This window comes from Dermochelys coriacea, chromosome 22, assembly GCF_009764565.3.
Source record: "Dermochelys coriacea isolate rDerCor1 chromosome 22, rDerCor1.pri.v4, whole genome shotgun sequence".
Lineage (NCBI taxonomy): Eukaryota > Metazoa > Chordata > Testudines > Dermochelyidae > Dermochelys > Dermochelys coriacea.
The window spans coordinates 11,448,244-11,461,996 of NC_050089.1; the positions used below are offsets into that span (position 1 = coordinate 11,448,244).

At 44.7% G+C, this 13,753-nt stretch overlaps 1 protein-coding gene across 5 annotated transcripts in view; it reads right to left on the reverse strand.

Moving 5' to 3' along the window:
- GRIK4 (glutamate ionotropic receptor kainate type subunit 4) overlaps positions 1-13,753 on the reverse strand; it is a 294,856-nt gene that overhangs the window by 111,396 nt on the left and 169,707 nt on the right. For all 5 annotated transcript variants that reach the window (XR_006276691.1, XM_038380428.2, XM_043501059.1 and 2 more), the window contains exon 3: positions 3,253-3,417. Coding sequence is in view for 4 of the 5 variants with exons in the window: in XM_038380428.2 (XP_038236356.1) it covers positions 3,253-3,417 (165 nt within the window). In the remaining variant the exon portion in view is untranslated. The remainder of the gene's footprint in view (positions 1-3,252; positions 3,418-13,753) is intronic.

Genomic DNA, 13,753 nt, shown 5'->3' on the forward strand with positions numbered 1-13,753 from the left:
TTCAGCCTACCCGTCTCATGGGTGATGGGCTCATATGTACCAATAGAAATGCAAGTATTTCCTGACCTGTACGGTATTCACCCAATGCAGAGAAACGACTCCATGAACAACATAGATGCCTGTTTGGGGAATCAAGGAGCAGACTCTTGACATCACATGTACAGTGATGAGCACCAGAACTCCCATTAAATCATCTGGCCATGGAGGGGTCTCTGTACCATGCAGGAATCAAGGCCGAAGGTTATGAAAAGTAGTTACTGAAGATGTCCAGCCAATGCTCACTTTTAACATCCTACAGTCTCACCCTAATGGGAAAGCCCTACAGAACTAAACAGAGAGGAAACCAATAGGGTTCTATAGTCATTGAATAGGATTGCATAGAAATTGCTCTAAAAACTTACATAATTTAATGTTTGCAGTGTTGCTGTAATCATGTGGGTCCCAGGATACTAGAGAGACAAGTTTTTTCCACCAAATGCATCCGATGAAGTGAGCTGTAGCTCACGAAAGCTTATGCTCTAATAAATTTGTTAGTCTCTAAGGTGCCACAAGTACTCCTTTTCTTTTTAGAGAGACAAGGTGGGTGAGATAATATCTTTTATTGGATCAACTTCTGCTGCTGAAAGAAACAAACTTTTGAGCTGACAAAGAGCTCAGCATAGCTCGATAACTTGTCTTTCTCACCAATAGAAGTTGGTCTAATTAAAAGATATTACCTCACCAATCTTGTCTCTCTATGTAATTTCACATACTTTCTATGGGCTTTTAAAACCAACTGGTAGAGGAGAATTACAGCCTTGCTATACTATGCTCGAAAAGAGAAGACTGAGAGGAGGGCATGGGAGGGAAAGTTGTTTTATAACAAGGACGATGATCAATTGTTCTCCATGTCCACTGAGAGTTGGACATAAAGTAATTGTCTTATTTTGCAGCAAAGGAGATTTAGGTTAGATATTAGGAAAATCTGTCTATCTCTAAGGATAAGTAAGCACTGGAATGGGTTACCTAGGGAGGTTGTGGAACCCCGGCCATTGGAGGTTTTTAAGAACAGATTAGACAAAATACCTGTCAGGGATGATTTAGGTATATTTAATTCTGCTTCATTGTTATGGTCTGCACTAGATGACTTCTTGATGTCTCTTCCAGCCATGCATTTCAATGATTCAATCATCATCATGCTGCTAAAGTGTAATGGCCTGCCACATTGCTCCGCATATGAGGGTATGTCTACACATACTGCACTGCAGCGGTTATGGGTTAAACTTAAAAAAAATAATTCTATTGGAAGGTAATCATACACTATTGAATTCCAGAGGATGTTTCTGTAAGGGGCAGTCACTATAGGTTTGAGGGATTTTGGCAGGGCTGGGAGGACCACAAATAACCAAAGGACTTAGGTGACATCTGACTTAACACTCTTCAGTGTTAAAAAAAATAAAAATAAGGCCAGCTTTTAAGTCTTGGATGGGGTTGTGAAAAGCTGGTATCTAAAGCCACAAACCTTCAGGGCACATCTAGACTAGAGATTAATCTATATTAGGGAAGCTGACAGCAATATAGGGTGTAAATTTCCTCTAGGAAAACAGCTCAAGAGTTTTAACACACAACATACCACAGTTTAAAAAAAATTACTTAGCACCTAGTGTAAACAAATAAATTGGTGTCTTAAGATACTGGACCAGCTACCATGTTTGTCTCTGCGTGACAGCAAGCATTAAGCTGAGTTTAAGAATGTGTCAATTGAGAAATTTTTAGCTAACACATTGTAACCCTATTTCTTTTCCAAGCCTAGACATGCCCTAAGTAGATTATGTCTACACTTCAAACGCTACAGCGGCACAGCTTCAGTGTAGACTCTTATTACAGCAACCCATCTCTAGAATCAGAGAATCTCAAGGTTGGAAGGGACCTCAGGAGGTCATCTAGTCCCACCCCCTGCTCAAAGCAGGACCAATCCCCTGTTAATCCACCTCCCTGAGAAGCTGTCGCTAGGTCCATCCACCTAGAACTGCCTACAGTGGGGAGTTCGGTGGGCTTAACTATATCCTTCACGTGTGTGGATTTTTCACCCTCTAGAGTGATGTGGCTGGGTTGATCTAATTTTCTAGTGTAGACCTGCCCTGTTAGACAGCTCTGCAGTGGAAATTTTGTACTCAGGCGAATTTCAGGCCACATCTACACTACAGCCTATGCTGGCCTCATGCATGTAGCTCAGGGGTGTGAATAAACTGCCCCTCTGAGCAATGTAAGTCACATCGACATAAGCGCTCTTGTGCACAGCACTATGTCCCAGCACAGCTTCTTCTCTTCGCGGAGGTGGTTTTATTATGCGGACAGGAGAGCTCTCGCCCACCGGCATAGAGCCCCTTTACCAGACACGCTGCAGTGGCACCGCTGCAGTGCAGTATGTGTAGACATACCCTCATATGCAGAGCAATGTGGCAGGCCATTACACTTTAGCAGCATGATGTTGAGGTGTCTGAGGAAAGGGTAATACCCCTTTAAATAGCTTGTGAACACCACTAGAGGGCACACCAACTTTTAAAAAGGAAGACTACCCTGCTCCTATGCCCTACTTCACTTGGGGAGCTGTGACAAACCTGTGCCTTTAAGACACTATCAAAGCTAGAGAGCCATTCAGTGTCTGAACAAGGGGTTTTGATCTTCCCAGGGCTCGTGACAGAGTAGTGTTTACTACAGTGAGCGGCCACACTGGATTATAATGAGACTATTCGCCAATGTGGGCATCACAATCAGTATGAAACTTCTGCAGAACCCGCCCACTGGACACCTACGATGCCGTTGTAGAGAATCATAGAATATCAGGGTTGGAAGAGACCTCAGGAGGTCATCTAGTCCAACCCCCTGCTCAGGACCAATCCCCAACTAAACCATCCCAGCCAGGGCTTTGTCAAGCTGGGCCTTAAAAACCTCTAAGGATGGAGGTTTCACCACCTCCCTAGGTAACGCATTCCAGCACTTCACCAACATCCTAGTGAAACAGTGTTTCCTAATATCCCACCTGGACCTCCCCCACTGCAACTTGAGACCATTGCTCCTTGTTCTGTCATCTGCCACCACTGAGAACAGCCGAGCTCCATCCTCTTTGGTAGTTGAAGGCTGCTATCAAATCCCCCCTCGCTCTTCTCTTCTGCAGACTGAACAACCCCAGTTCTCTCAGCCTCTACTCATAAGAGAGGCACTTAGAGACACACAGACAAGAAAGGAATGGTGACATTGCGATGTACGTACTGGTTTCAGCTGTCTCATATTCGCTGTCTCTCAGCAGCTCAAAAATGTCCACCTCCACTTTGGCTTTCCCCGCTCGCTCTGGTGCACGGTTAATACAATTCTTCGCTAGAGTAATAGACAGCCTCTCCCCTCTGCTGCACTCCATCGGGTCATCCAAAATGGCGGCTAGGAAACAAGGCGAAAGGTCAGCAACAGAAATCGGTCCGACTATCCTGGCAAATTTTACTGGCCAGTTTGCAAAGCTGGTTTTCAATAGCGCATGAACCAGCTACATAATGATATCAATAAATAAGGCCCCAATCTTGCAGCTGGATCCAGGCAAACTGAAACCTACACCCAGGCACAGACCTGCTAAGGTCTTGTATTGTCATCAAGCCTTGCGTAGGCATAGGGTGAGCTACGCGCCTTTCCGCTAAGCTCTGTTTGTTTTACCGTCAACTTACCCACCCTCACCCTCTCTGTCTGTTTCATCCCCTCTCACATGTACATTGTGAGCTCTCCAAAGCCGAGCTTTGTTACCTGTCTGTGCAGTGCCTAGCACCGTAGGATTCTCCTCCTTGATTGAGAGCCCAAGGTGTTACCCTAGTACAAGTAGCATGTTGTGTACTTGGATCCATGGGCAGGGGCAAGTCCAAGATTTGTATTAATGACCAGAACCATTATGATTTGTTGAGATTTATGACATTCTCACACACACACAAACCCACACACACACACAATGGACTTTGTTCGTTCATTTAACAAAGTCTCTACGCTGCGCTAACACCAGCAAATCAGCTCTCACAATCTGGATATTTCTGGAAGCAAGTGGGCCCAGGTGGGAGTGATGGGAGAAATATTTTTCAACAGACGGCACTTGATTCTTGATCTTATCTCCTGGGCCCAAATTTGCTGTCCATCAAGGCGCAGTGTAAAACCATCTGCCTATTCAAATCCATCTTATGCAGGGGAGATATCTTCGTGTACTTAGTGTTTGTATGTTTCTAGAAGGTAAAAATAGATTGGAGTTTAGCAGCATTAATCTAAATACTTCACAGTGTGTTAGTAAAATTTCTGCAGTAGGGTTTTCTGAGTCTTGTTAATAACAGAGCTCATGCAGGGCTTAGCTATTAAATCTTAGCTGGGGAGAGAGCATTGTTTTTCAGTGTGTCAATAAGAAAGGGCCCAATGCTTATCTCCCTCACACTGGTTTTACAACAGCATCACATCCACCAAAACAGAGTTATGTGGGTGTAAATCTCTCTCTCACACACACACACACACACACACACACACACACAATACTAGCTACAGCGACTGGGGGCCTCGTTCAAGCTTTGAAATGCATCACTTTGCTGCGGAAGCTTTTCTGGCGAAAGAACTGACAGATGAAATAAAGCAAATTGGCTGTAACCTGAAGTGCAGTGCTGCTCTAACAGCGAAGGGAGAAAGCAAGAGAGTAGACATGCCGAGGGCATATGGGAAGTTAAAGGAGGATGTCGGCGAGGGCCAGCGGTTTTCAACCTGTGGTCTGCAGATCCTTGGGGGTCCACAGACTATGTCTAGGATTTCTAAAGGGGTTTGCACCTCCATTCAAGAATTTTTAGGGGTCCACAAAAAAGGTTGAATACCAGTGGGCTAGGCAAAAAGAGAAACTCCCAGCTGGGACCAAAAGATCACAAAGTTATCCCAAGAAGCTGCCATTTGAGCCAGGTGATGGTATCTCTGTCTATCCCAGTCATAGGAACTATAATACTGGATCAGACCCATGATTCATCTAGCCCACTATTCTGTCTCCAGGGGCCTGCACCAACTGTTTAAAGGGAAGGTGCAAAAATCCTGTGGTGGGCAGTTATGGAATAACCTGCGCCCAGGGAAAGTTTCCTCCTGATGCCCCATTTGCCAGATGTTTCAGGCTGAGACCCCCTGAGGGGCTGAGAACTAGACATGATTCTGGGATAAATGCATAAGGATTAAATTGTGGTTGCCCTGGGTGTACAAGGACACCCATGCAGGAGGTAGCTGCACCGCTTCTGAGCTCCTCTCCATGAAATTCAATCTATGGAAGGCATAATGCCGGCACTCCTGTGTTCCTCAGCTATACCCCACCCCACCTAGCCTCCACAGCCACAACCTGGACCTACACCACTGTCACCCAGTTTCATTCCAAAGACTTGGGAACCTGAGGAAACATTTTGAGCAACCTGGCCTACACTGAGAGTTTATAAGGAAACCCCAACTGGGCCCCTGGGATTTGGGGTTTCATTTCACACAGCTCCAGCTTCAGGCCATGACTCTAAAAGGCAGTGAGCTCTGGCTTTCCTCTCCATTAAGGGACAGAACTTCCACTGCAGTGAAAGGAGAGGCACACCCATGGATGGAAAGCAGGCGAGAGAAATAAGCCGGATATTGCGCACCCCCCTCCTCTCGCTCAGTTATTCAGGAGCATTCTGAGCTCAGTTCGAGAGCCCCAGAATGCCAGCCAATGCTGCACCAGGCAAGCTGGTGAGAAATAAATAAATAGATAGATAAATAAAGTTCACAGAGATCTGATCGCCTCTAATGAGAAGCGCTCCAATCTGGCACATTTCACACGCAGTGAAAGCTTGTTGTGATTTTAAAACAAGCAAAGTGGCTGCATCATTGGGGCTATTAAGGATGTGTTTCTGGAGTGTTTGGGCAGTTGACAAGCAGAATCATCTTTGCACTACAAGGTTTTCTCTCTCCCTCCCATCTGGCGTTTACAATAAAACAACATGTCATGCTCAAATGTCGGCTTGGTAGCTGGGTTCTATATGACATGGGCTAGTGGAAGACAAGTCAGACCTTGCAATGGCAGCTGTAAAGCCGTCAGTCATTCAGGGCCAGCACTTAGCTTGAGGTACAAGGAGCAGAGTATAAAAGAGACATGACATGTTGAGATTTCCAGTCAGTTCCATTTGTTTATTTTTTTAGGTCACCTAAGGAATTTGCCTGGCCGTATTATAGTTTGTACTGGGAATGAATGAGAAAGAAAGTGAACATTACAGAGACTGGTTAGAAATTAAATCAGTTCATTGAGTAGATGCAGGCATTGGAGTCTGCACTTTGTATTGTCCATACTATAGGTACTTGGATACGATGGGAATGTGTATCAGCAAGACAGACAGATGGGTGTGTATGGGGACAGATGAAAGACAGATGGGTGGGGGCAGGGGGATAGATAGATCCACTAAGGGACCTCCTCTTCTCGTTTTGCTCCAGTTTTCAGGGTATTAAATCCAGCCAGCTTCCGATAAGGAAACACATGGCAGCTATTCTTGTAAGATGGGTCTCCCTGAACAGATGTCTTGGCGAGTATTCAGTCCTTCAGGCAACACCAGTTCTTCTGCTCTGCTTACATAAAAGCACCATCGTTATCTGCAAAGCATGTACAGTCAATCTTTATCTCGCTATGTGACTAGAGGAGGTTGCACTTTCTTCTAAGGCCAGGACTACAGGATTTTTGAAAGTTGTTAATGGCTATTTTAAATGATAAAACATCCAGGAGTGTGCGAGTGAGGGAAAGCACCCCAAAAAGCCAACGGTCAACTTGCTTTTTCTTGGCTTCCTTTCACTCCCCTTCTTCCATCACTACAGCATAGAGAAGGCCCAAATCAACCACTGTACCTCCAGATCCCAAGACTTCAGCAGCTGAGATCTGAACTTTGTGGCTCATTCCTATTTCCATAAAGTCTCAATCTGAATGCACTTGAACTTTGCACCTTGTATTGAGAACACGTGTGTGAGAGGAAAGAAAATGGCCCACCGGCACACAGCACATTGCAAAAACTCAGAGGCAGCCTAAACACAGGGAACATAAGCACCTTCCTAGGACCCCAGTCTGCAGAGACTGCCAACATCTCTTATCTCCCTCTGACGGCAGGAATAGAGAATGGGTACCAGGTACCTCCTAGATTCCATCATCCTACTAGATCTGGGGTTGATGGGAATAAATATTACGGCTCATTATGTCCCCAGTCACTAAAGCTGGTTGTCAGAATCGCCTCTCTGTTTAAGGAGTCAAATCAATCCCAATTCTACCTACTGCAGTAACTCTCAGCACACCATGACTAAACCTAGCAACCAAAGTAGACAGTGGTCTACGATGCTCCAGCAAACATGGTTGGTCATCTAGGACTTCACCTGGAATGGTATACTGAACAGTCTGGTTTCCTGGAACTTCAGGTTGGGAACAGGGAAAGAACTTGGATCATCTCACTTGACAGCTGTCAGGATGGCAGGAGAGAGATTACTTGATCATTACCTGTTAGGTTCACTCCCTCTGGGGCACCTGGCATTGGCCACTGTCGGCGGACAGGATACTGTGCTGGATGGACCTTTGGTCTGACCCAGTATGGCCCTTCTTATGTTCACTATACTTCAAATTTTGCTGCACTTAGATCTTCATTGCAGCAGTGGGGAAAGAACTCAATTCCTCTTTCTCCAAAAGCACAAGATCCTAGCTCCTTGAGCTAAAGGAACTAGGACACACAGCTAAGCAGTTCTGATTCCATCCAGAAGGCAGAAGGGGCACCTATACAAAGTTGCCAGTTCCTTCAAATATCTGTGGCAGATTCCTAATTCCCTGCAGGGCTTGTAATTTTGTGTCTTTAGTTTTTGCACATCCGCATGCTTACTGTGAGACTAGTGCATTTGTACTAAATATTAAGCCAGCCCATGAATCTGACTCGGTAATGAGGATGAACTGAGCTTTATTTATCATTCCATCTAGCAGACCAAAAGATTAATTTAATATTTTAAAAGGTTGATTTTAAAACTTTATGTCTGGGGACACATTGCCAAATCTAGTCTAATAGCAGCCTCATTATGTGCAGACTAAAGTCCTTATTTAAATTCACTTTCATCTAGTCCCGTCTATAAAATATGGAGAGATGTATCAAGTAAATCTTAATCCTGAAAAATTTACACCAATACTTTGAACTTCGTTAGCCACAGAATGGCTTCACTGCTTCTCTCCCAGTCATAATAAATATCTCCTCCTTAGAACTTTCAGGGCTTTCCTGTTATAGAATCATGGGCAACTTTCAGAAGTGGCCACTTGTGTGTGGGCTTGATTTAAAACCATTTGGGATTTCAGTGCTACTTAGCAGCACCCATTTCTATTGGAGTCAATAGGAGCTGTAGCTGCTCAGGGCTTCTGAAAATAAGCCCCAAAGCATCTCAAGCAGAGCTGGTCAGGAAATGTTTTTGGTTCTTGTGGGAAATGTTGAAGATGGATAAAGTTTTAATTTAAACTCTTCCTAAAAAGTTTTCAGGTTTGCATAAAAAAACCCCAGATTTGCCAAAACCTGAAACATTTAATCTGAAACCTATAAAACTGTTGGGTCAATGTTCACATTTCGGCTGCCAAAAATATACTTTTGGTTTTCATTCTCCCCCCCTTCCCCCCAGCAGTTCCCCTCCTTCCAAAAAAAAGGTTTGGCAGAAATTGCCAACACACCCCACCACCCAGCACATTTTCTCTTGAAAAAGTTTTTCCAACAGTAAATTTTCAACCATCTCTAATCTTAAACAGGGCCTCCCAAATTAGTGAACACTTGCAAATTGGGCCATAAACACTTCATCTATTAGTTCTCCTGGTCGTTAGAGATATGGCTGATCATATTCCTCCTCCTTCTTTTATCCAGCTGCTAAAGTGCATTAGAAAAACAGCTAAAAATACAGTCAGTACGTTCCTCATATACCTTTTCATGTGAGTGATTGCTCTCATTGTCATGGGGATGAATGGGAGGGGATGTGTCCACCAAAGAGTCTATATTAAGAGTTGAATGTAAACTGCTGTAAATGTCTGCAAACCCCTGATGCAAGCTGTCCACTAACAAAGAGAGTGTTTCTAGCAATCTCCCAAGAGATGGTGGCTTCTACTACAGCCCTTGCTGTATAAGGGTATAAGACCCTGATCCCACAAACACACACAGGATTCATTTTAAACAGAGGGAAACTACTGAATGCATCTGATGAAGTGAGCTGTAGCTCATGAAAGCTTATGCTCAAATAAATTTGTTAGTCTCTAAGGTGCTACAAGTACTCCTTTTCTTTTTGCGAATAGAGACTAACACGGCTGCTACTCCGAAACCTGAAAATACTCAATGTGAGAGTTTTTACTGTAGTGTTTTCACACTAACCATAGCACAGGAGCAAGAGCGCCACCCTCTTCCAACTTCTCTCCCCTACTCTTGAAGAAATTCCTCTAGGAAAAAGAGAAGTGTTCATTCTCCCTGATTCAGTCAACCCTTGTCCGTTCTGCTGACCCTGCCAACACGAGGACCAGTTAGTTCCAACAGTCTGGATTGTTTTCATGACATGGAGAGCTGTCCACTTGGAGCTGCGCTGAGACTGACCAACTCACCCTATAAAGACCACCAGCCAATTTTCAGACAGCAATTAATTTAATCTGCTGCCTTAGAGTCAACCGGTGCCCAAGAGGCTAAAAGCTCTATATTCTATTCCTCTGAACCATCCACTTCCCTTGTGCTTTTAGTCTGTGAACAGTATTATAATATAAGCAAACAGATGAGACTATTGCATGTTTATTACATATCACTACTTAATTCATGATCCAACCAAGATCTAATGAAGTGGCATTTTTACAACAACAACAGGGAACAGATGGTACTGGAAGGTTTATATACTGATGCAACAACACTGTTTGTTGACCTTTCCCAGTTAAATTTATTAAGTGCCGTTAAATCTCTTAAGATGGCTTTCGTACCATTGGGAATACACTGACAACCGACAATCCATCAAAAGCAACTGTTATTTCCAAGTTACAGTCTTGAATATACAATGTTATGGAAGCATGGACTTGAGAAAAGGACTTCACTTCCTAAAGTACAGTACTCTGGGGTCAAGAGGTCCATTTAGCCAAGGTATTTTCAAGGTGTATATCACTCAGACATCTAATATGTACTTCATATTTTTTGTATTTATGTCCTAAATATACTTCCAACCCCTTGTATGTTCCAAGATGATTTGTAAGCTCAAAACTGAAGTTGTATCCTGAGTTCAACCCAAATAATGCAGAAGAGCTAGGTTCAATCCAGATGCGTGCTAGCACTTAAACTGAACTCAGAATCCTGGGGTTTCAATCCTGCCCTGACAAATGATCCAAAAGCATGCGATTTAATGTAGCTAGCTCTTTAGCACTGGAGCCAATTTAAGCATCCTGGGTGGTTCCAATTCTCAGAAATGTGTTATCCCCTTTGAAATGCCAAGAGCCCCATTCCGACACACCAGCAGTAATGCTCTGCCACAGAAAATGGCTCTGCAATGATAATTGTCCTCAAGTCCTCCCACACCTCTTTCCTATTCTTCTCTGCACGTCCTGCACAGATCATAGGCCTGCTGTGTTGATATTACCACATGATTTTACCTGCTCACAATTTAATCGGTTTTGTAACCTAAAATTGTTCGGCTAAAGCGGTAATTCCAATTTTTGGGTTAGGTTAAAGATAGTAGCAAGGTTTGCTTATTTTGTGACTTTCCCCTCTGCTGGTTACAATATCAGTCCTTCAGGCTGTCAATTCAGTAAACTGTGAGGAATTTACAAACTCCCTCATTACAAGTCTGTCAAGTAGAACTCCAGTGGAGAAACAGGTGCGTTTGTGTTTCCATTTTAGTCTCATTGAAAAAAGATACCTGAGTTTCAGAATCTCTCCTTCAAAAACAGACGATAGCATTCATCAGATCAGCATAGCAGAGGACTATTTACTGCTTTCGGCCAACATTTGAAATCTGCATTTAAATGGAGCTTTCCTCTCATTTATGAGATCCAGAGAGAGTGAATTCAGGAGAGAGAGAATGAGGGAGAGGTGGCAAGAAACGATAACACAGCACATGGCTTTGCATTGCCACTGCTTGAAATGTAGCATCTCTTTTCTCTTTCTTAATAATTGTTTTGTGTGCATTAAACAATGACAAAAAATAGCTATGCAACAGCTGCCCAAAATTGCCTAGGATGGCAAACAATGGATTCCAGCTCTGTCCTATGTCCCTGGTGGGCCTGCAAAAGATGCTGACTGTGGGGGGTGGGGAGGGGTGTTAATACGCAAATGCCACATGTCTACCAGACAACTATGGGAAAGTCTTATCTTTGTGTCTAGGTAAACATGGTCCATCTGAGGAAGAACGTTGCCAGGTTACTGGATGCTATTTCCTCCTTTCCACGGGCGGATGCACAATGTAATCTCAGGTAAAGCAGCTCTCGTTGCATGGAGAGGAGTGGTATCTCTTCCCCAGAAGTCCTAACCGCCTGCCACTGAGGCAAGACATTCACAGGCCACTGTACCTATGAGGGGTTGGTTTGATTCGCTCAAGGGTGAACTTCTCAGTGGCACTCAAGAGGAGCTGGATCAGCCCCATTCAGCCTTGCCTGGTCCCGCAGAACAACCACCACCAACAAAACACCCTTTCACAGTTGAAACAGAAAAACATTCAGGCTGTCATTCTGACGGCAGGTGCCTGGAAGATGGGTCTTGTCTCTTCCTCGCTCACTCCCCCTCCCTTCGCTTCACCGGTGGGAACAAACACTCTAATGAGACACGTTCCTGGTCTTCTGAGAGAGATCACCTGCTTTGCAGAATACAGAGTTTTGGGGACAAGGCGGTTAGCTGGCTGCACTAGCATGAAACAGCAACAGTCTGTTGGAACCAGAGACGAGTCTGAGAAACGGAAACTTTGGCTCAGAGTATTCTGTCTCTTGTAGACACCAGACGTGAAATCTTGGCTCCACTGAAGTCAATGGCAAAACCCACTGATGTCAAGGAAGACAAGGTTCCACCCCAGATGCAAAAAATGCCAAACCGTGACAAAGCTCCAATTTGGTTTCACAAATCATGTAGCTTGGGAACTGGGAAAACCTGTCTAGGTCCCAGAGACATGTGGGGTACAGTCCAAAATTGAGGCAGAAGTGTTGGGAGAAGGATAAGTAAATAGCTCAACCTCCCCTGGATGCTTCTGGGTGTAGGATGGTGCGCGGATATATAGGAGGCATATTAAGGCAAGGAATAAGCTGCTTGGGCTGTGAGGGGAAGGCACTATCCAAGGCACCCTGATCATGAGCAGAACGGGCCATGAGATCAGACAAGGAGGTCCTCTCCATCTATTCTGAGCAGTCCCAGACTGGATAATACCATGAATCCACATCTGGAGGGATCCAGTTTAGACCCTGCCATCTACCCTGCTGGTCAGAGACGTCATCCATCCCGATGGTGAATACCTGCGGGCCACCCTGCTGTGGCAGCCTCCGAGACAGCATCAGAAAGGTGCCATGAGATCCTGTAAGTTGTAAAAGTCACAGAGGCGGGGTCTGTGGAGCAGCCATTTGATAGTTTGAGACCAAAGCCATTCACAATGAACCCACGTTCCTTGCTCCTTCCTCTGACTCCACCTCAGGTGACTTGCAAATGCTGCCACACAAAAATGAGATTTGGAGACTCAAACCTTTTCTCAGCCAAGGTGCCCCTGCGAGGGGATTAACATGGCAACAGCAAAACTGGGCTGGAACCCTTACAAATCACCAGCCTCTTCGGTCCTGGGCAGAAGTAACAGGAGATAGAATGAAGGGGCCCCAGTTCTGCCCACTGCAGGATAGGAGTGAAATCAACAGACTTGTATCCCGCAGGAAGGAAACCAGAGCCCGGACATACAGAGGATTTCAGAAATGTTCCCCCACAAAATGGGCGAAGTTCTAGGGTGGGAGAGCAGGGTGATCATTTGATCTGAGTCAGTGTGGCTCATCTCTAGCTTTCATTAAAGATAAGAAGGAAATTGTGGATCCATATTTTGGTATCTTCTGCTGCCCCAAAGCACAGCATGGAAGCAGGAGACTGTTCTGCTCTTTAGGGTTGCTTCAGTCCATCATCAATATAGGAACCAACTAGGAAATTCAAATTCAGAACCTGGATCCTCCTTTCCCCCGCCTCCAAAGTCTTGAGGTCTTTGTAGCTGGAATTGTGTATCTGGGATCTTTTGTTTCAATATTGTCAAGTTGAGCTGGGCTTTAAGAGGAAGTTTTCCTGCCTGTTTCATGGTCTCGGGTGACCAGCTGCGGTTGGTACAAGGATAGCACTAAAAACCCTGACAAGACGAGCTAACTAGGCAAGACCAGGAGGCGAGCAAGAGCTTAATGAAGTCAGTGGAGAATTTGAACATGGGGTTGGGGGAGATATAGCTCAACAAACTCCCAAGCCCTTGCCAGACAAAAACCAAGGAAGCAAGAAATAATATTTAAAGATTCTAGGTCTTGTAAAGACAAGCCAGGAGGAGCCTGTCAGGGTTTATAGCAGCAATAATGGACATGAGAGACCCACTGTGTGTTTCAGCTGTTGGATTCTGCATTCGATAGACAGCCAGCAGCAGCTGGGTTTTGCAGAGAGATCACCCGCAGCATGGTAAGCAGAAAGAGAGACCACTCCAGTGCCCTAAGTGACCCTCCTACATCCATGACACTTCACCTCACAGACTGCTCAGATTACACTAA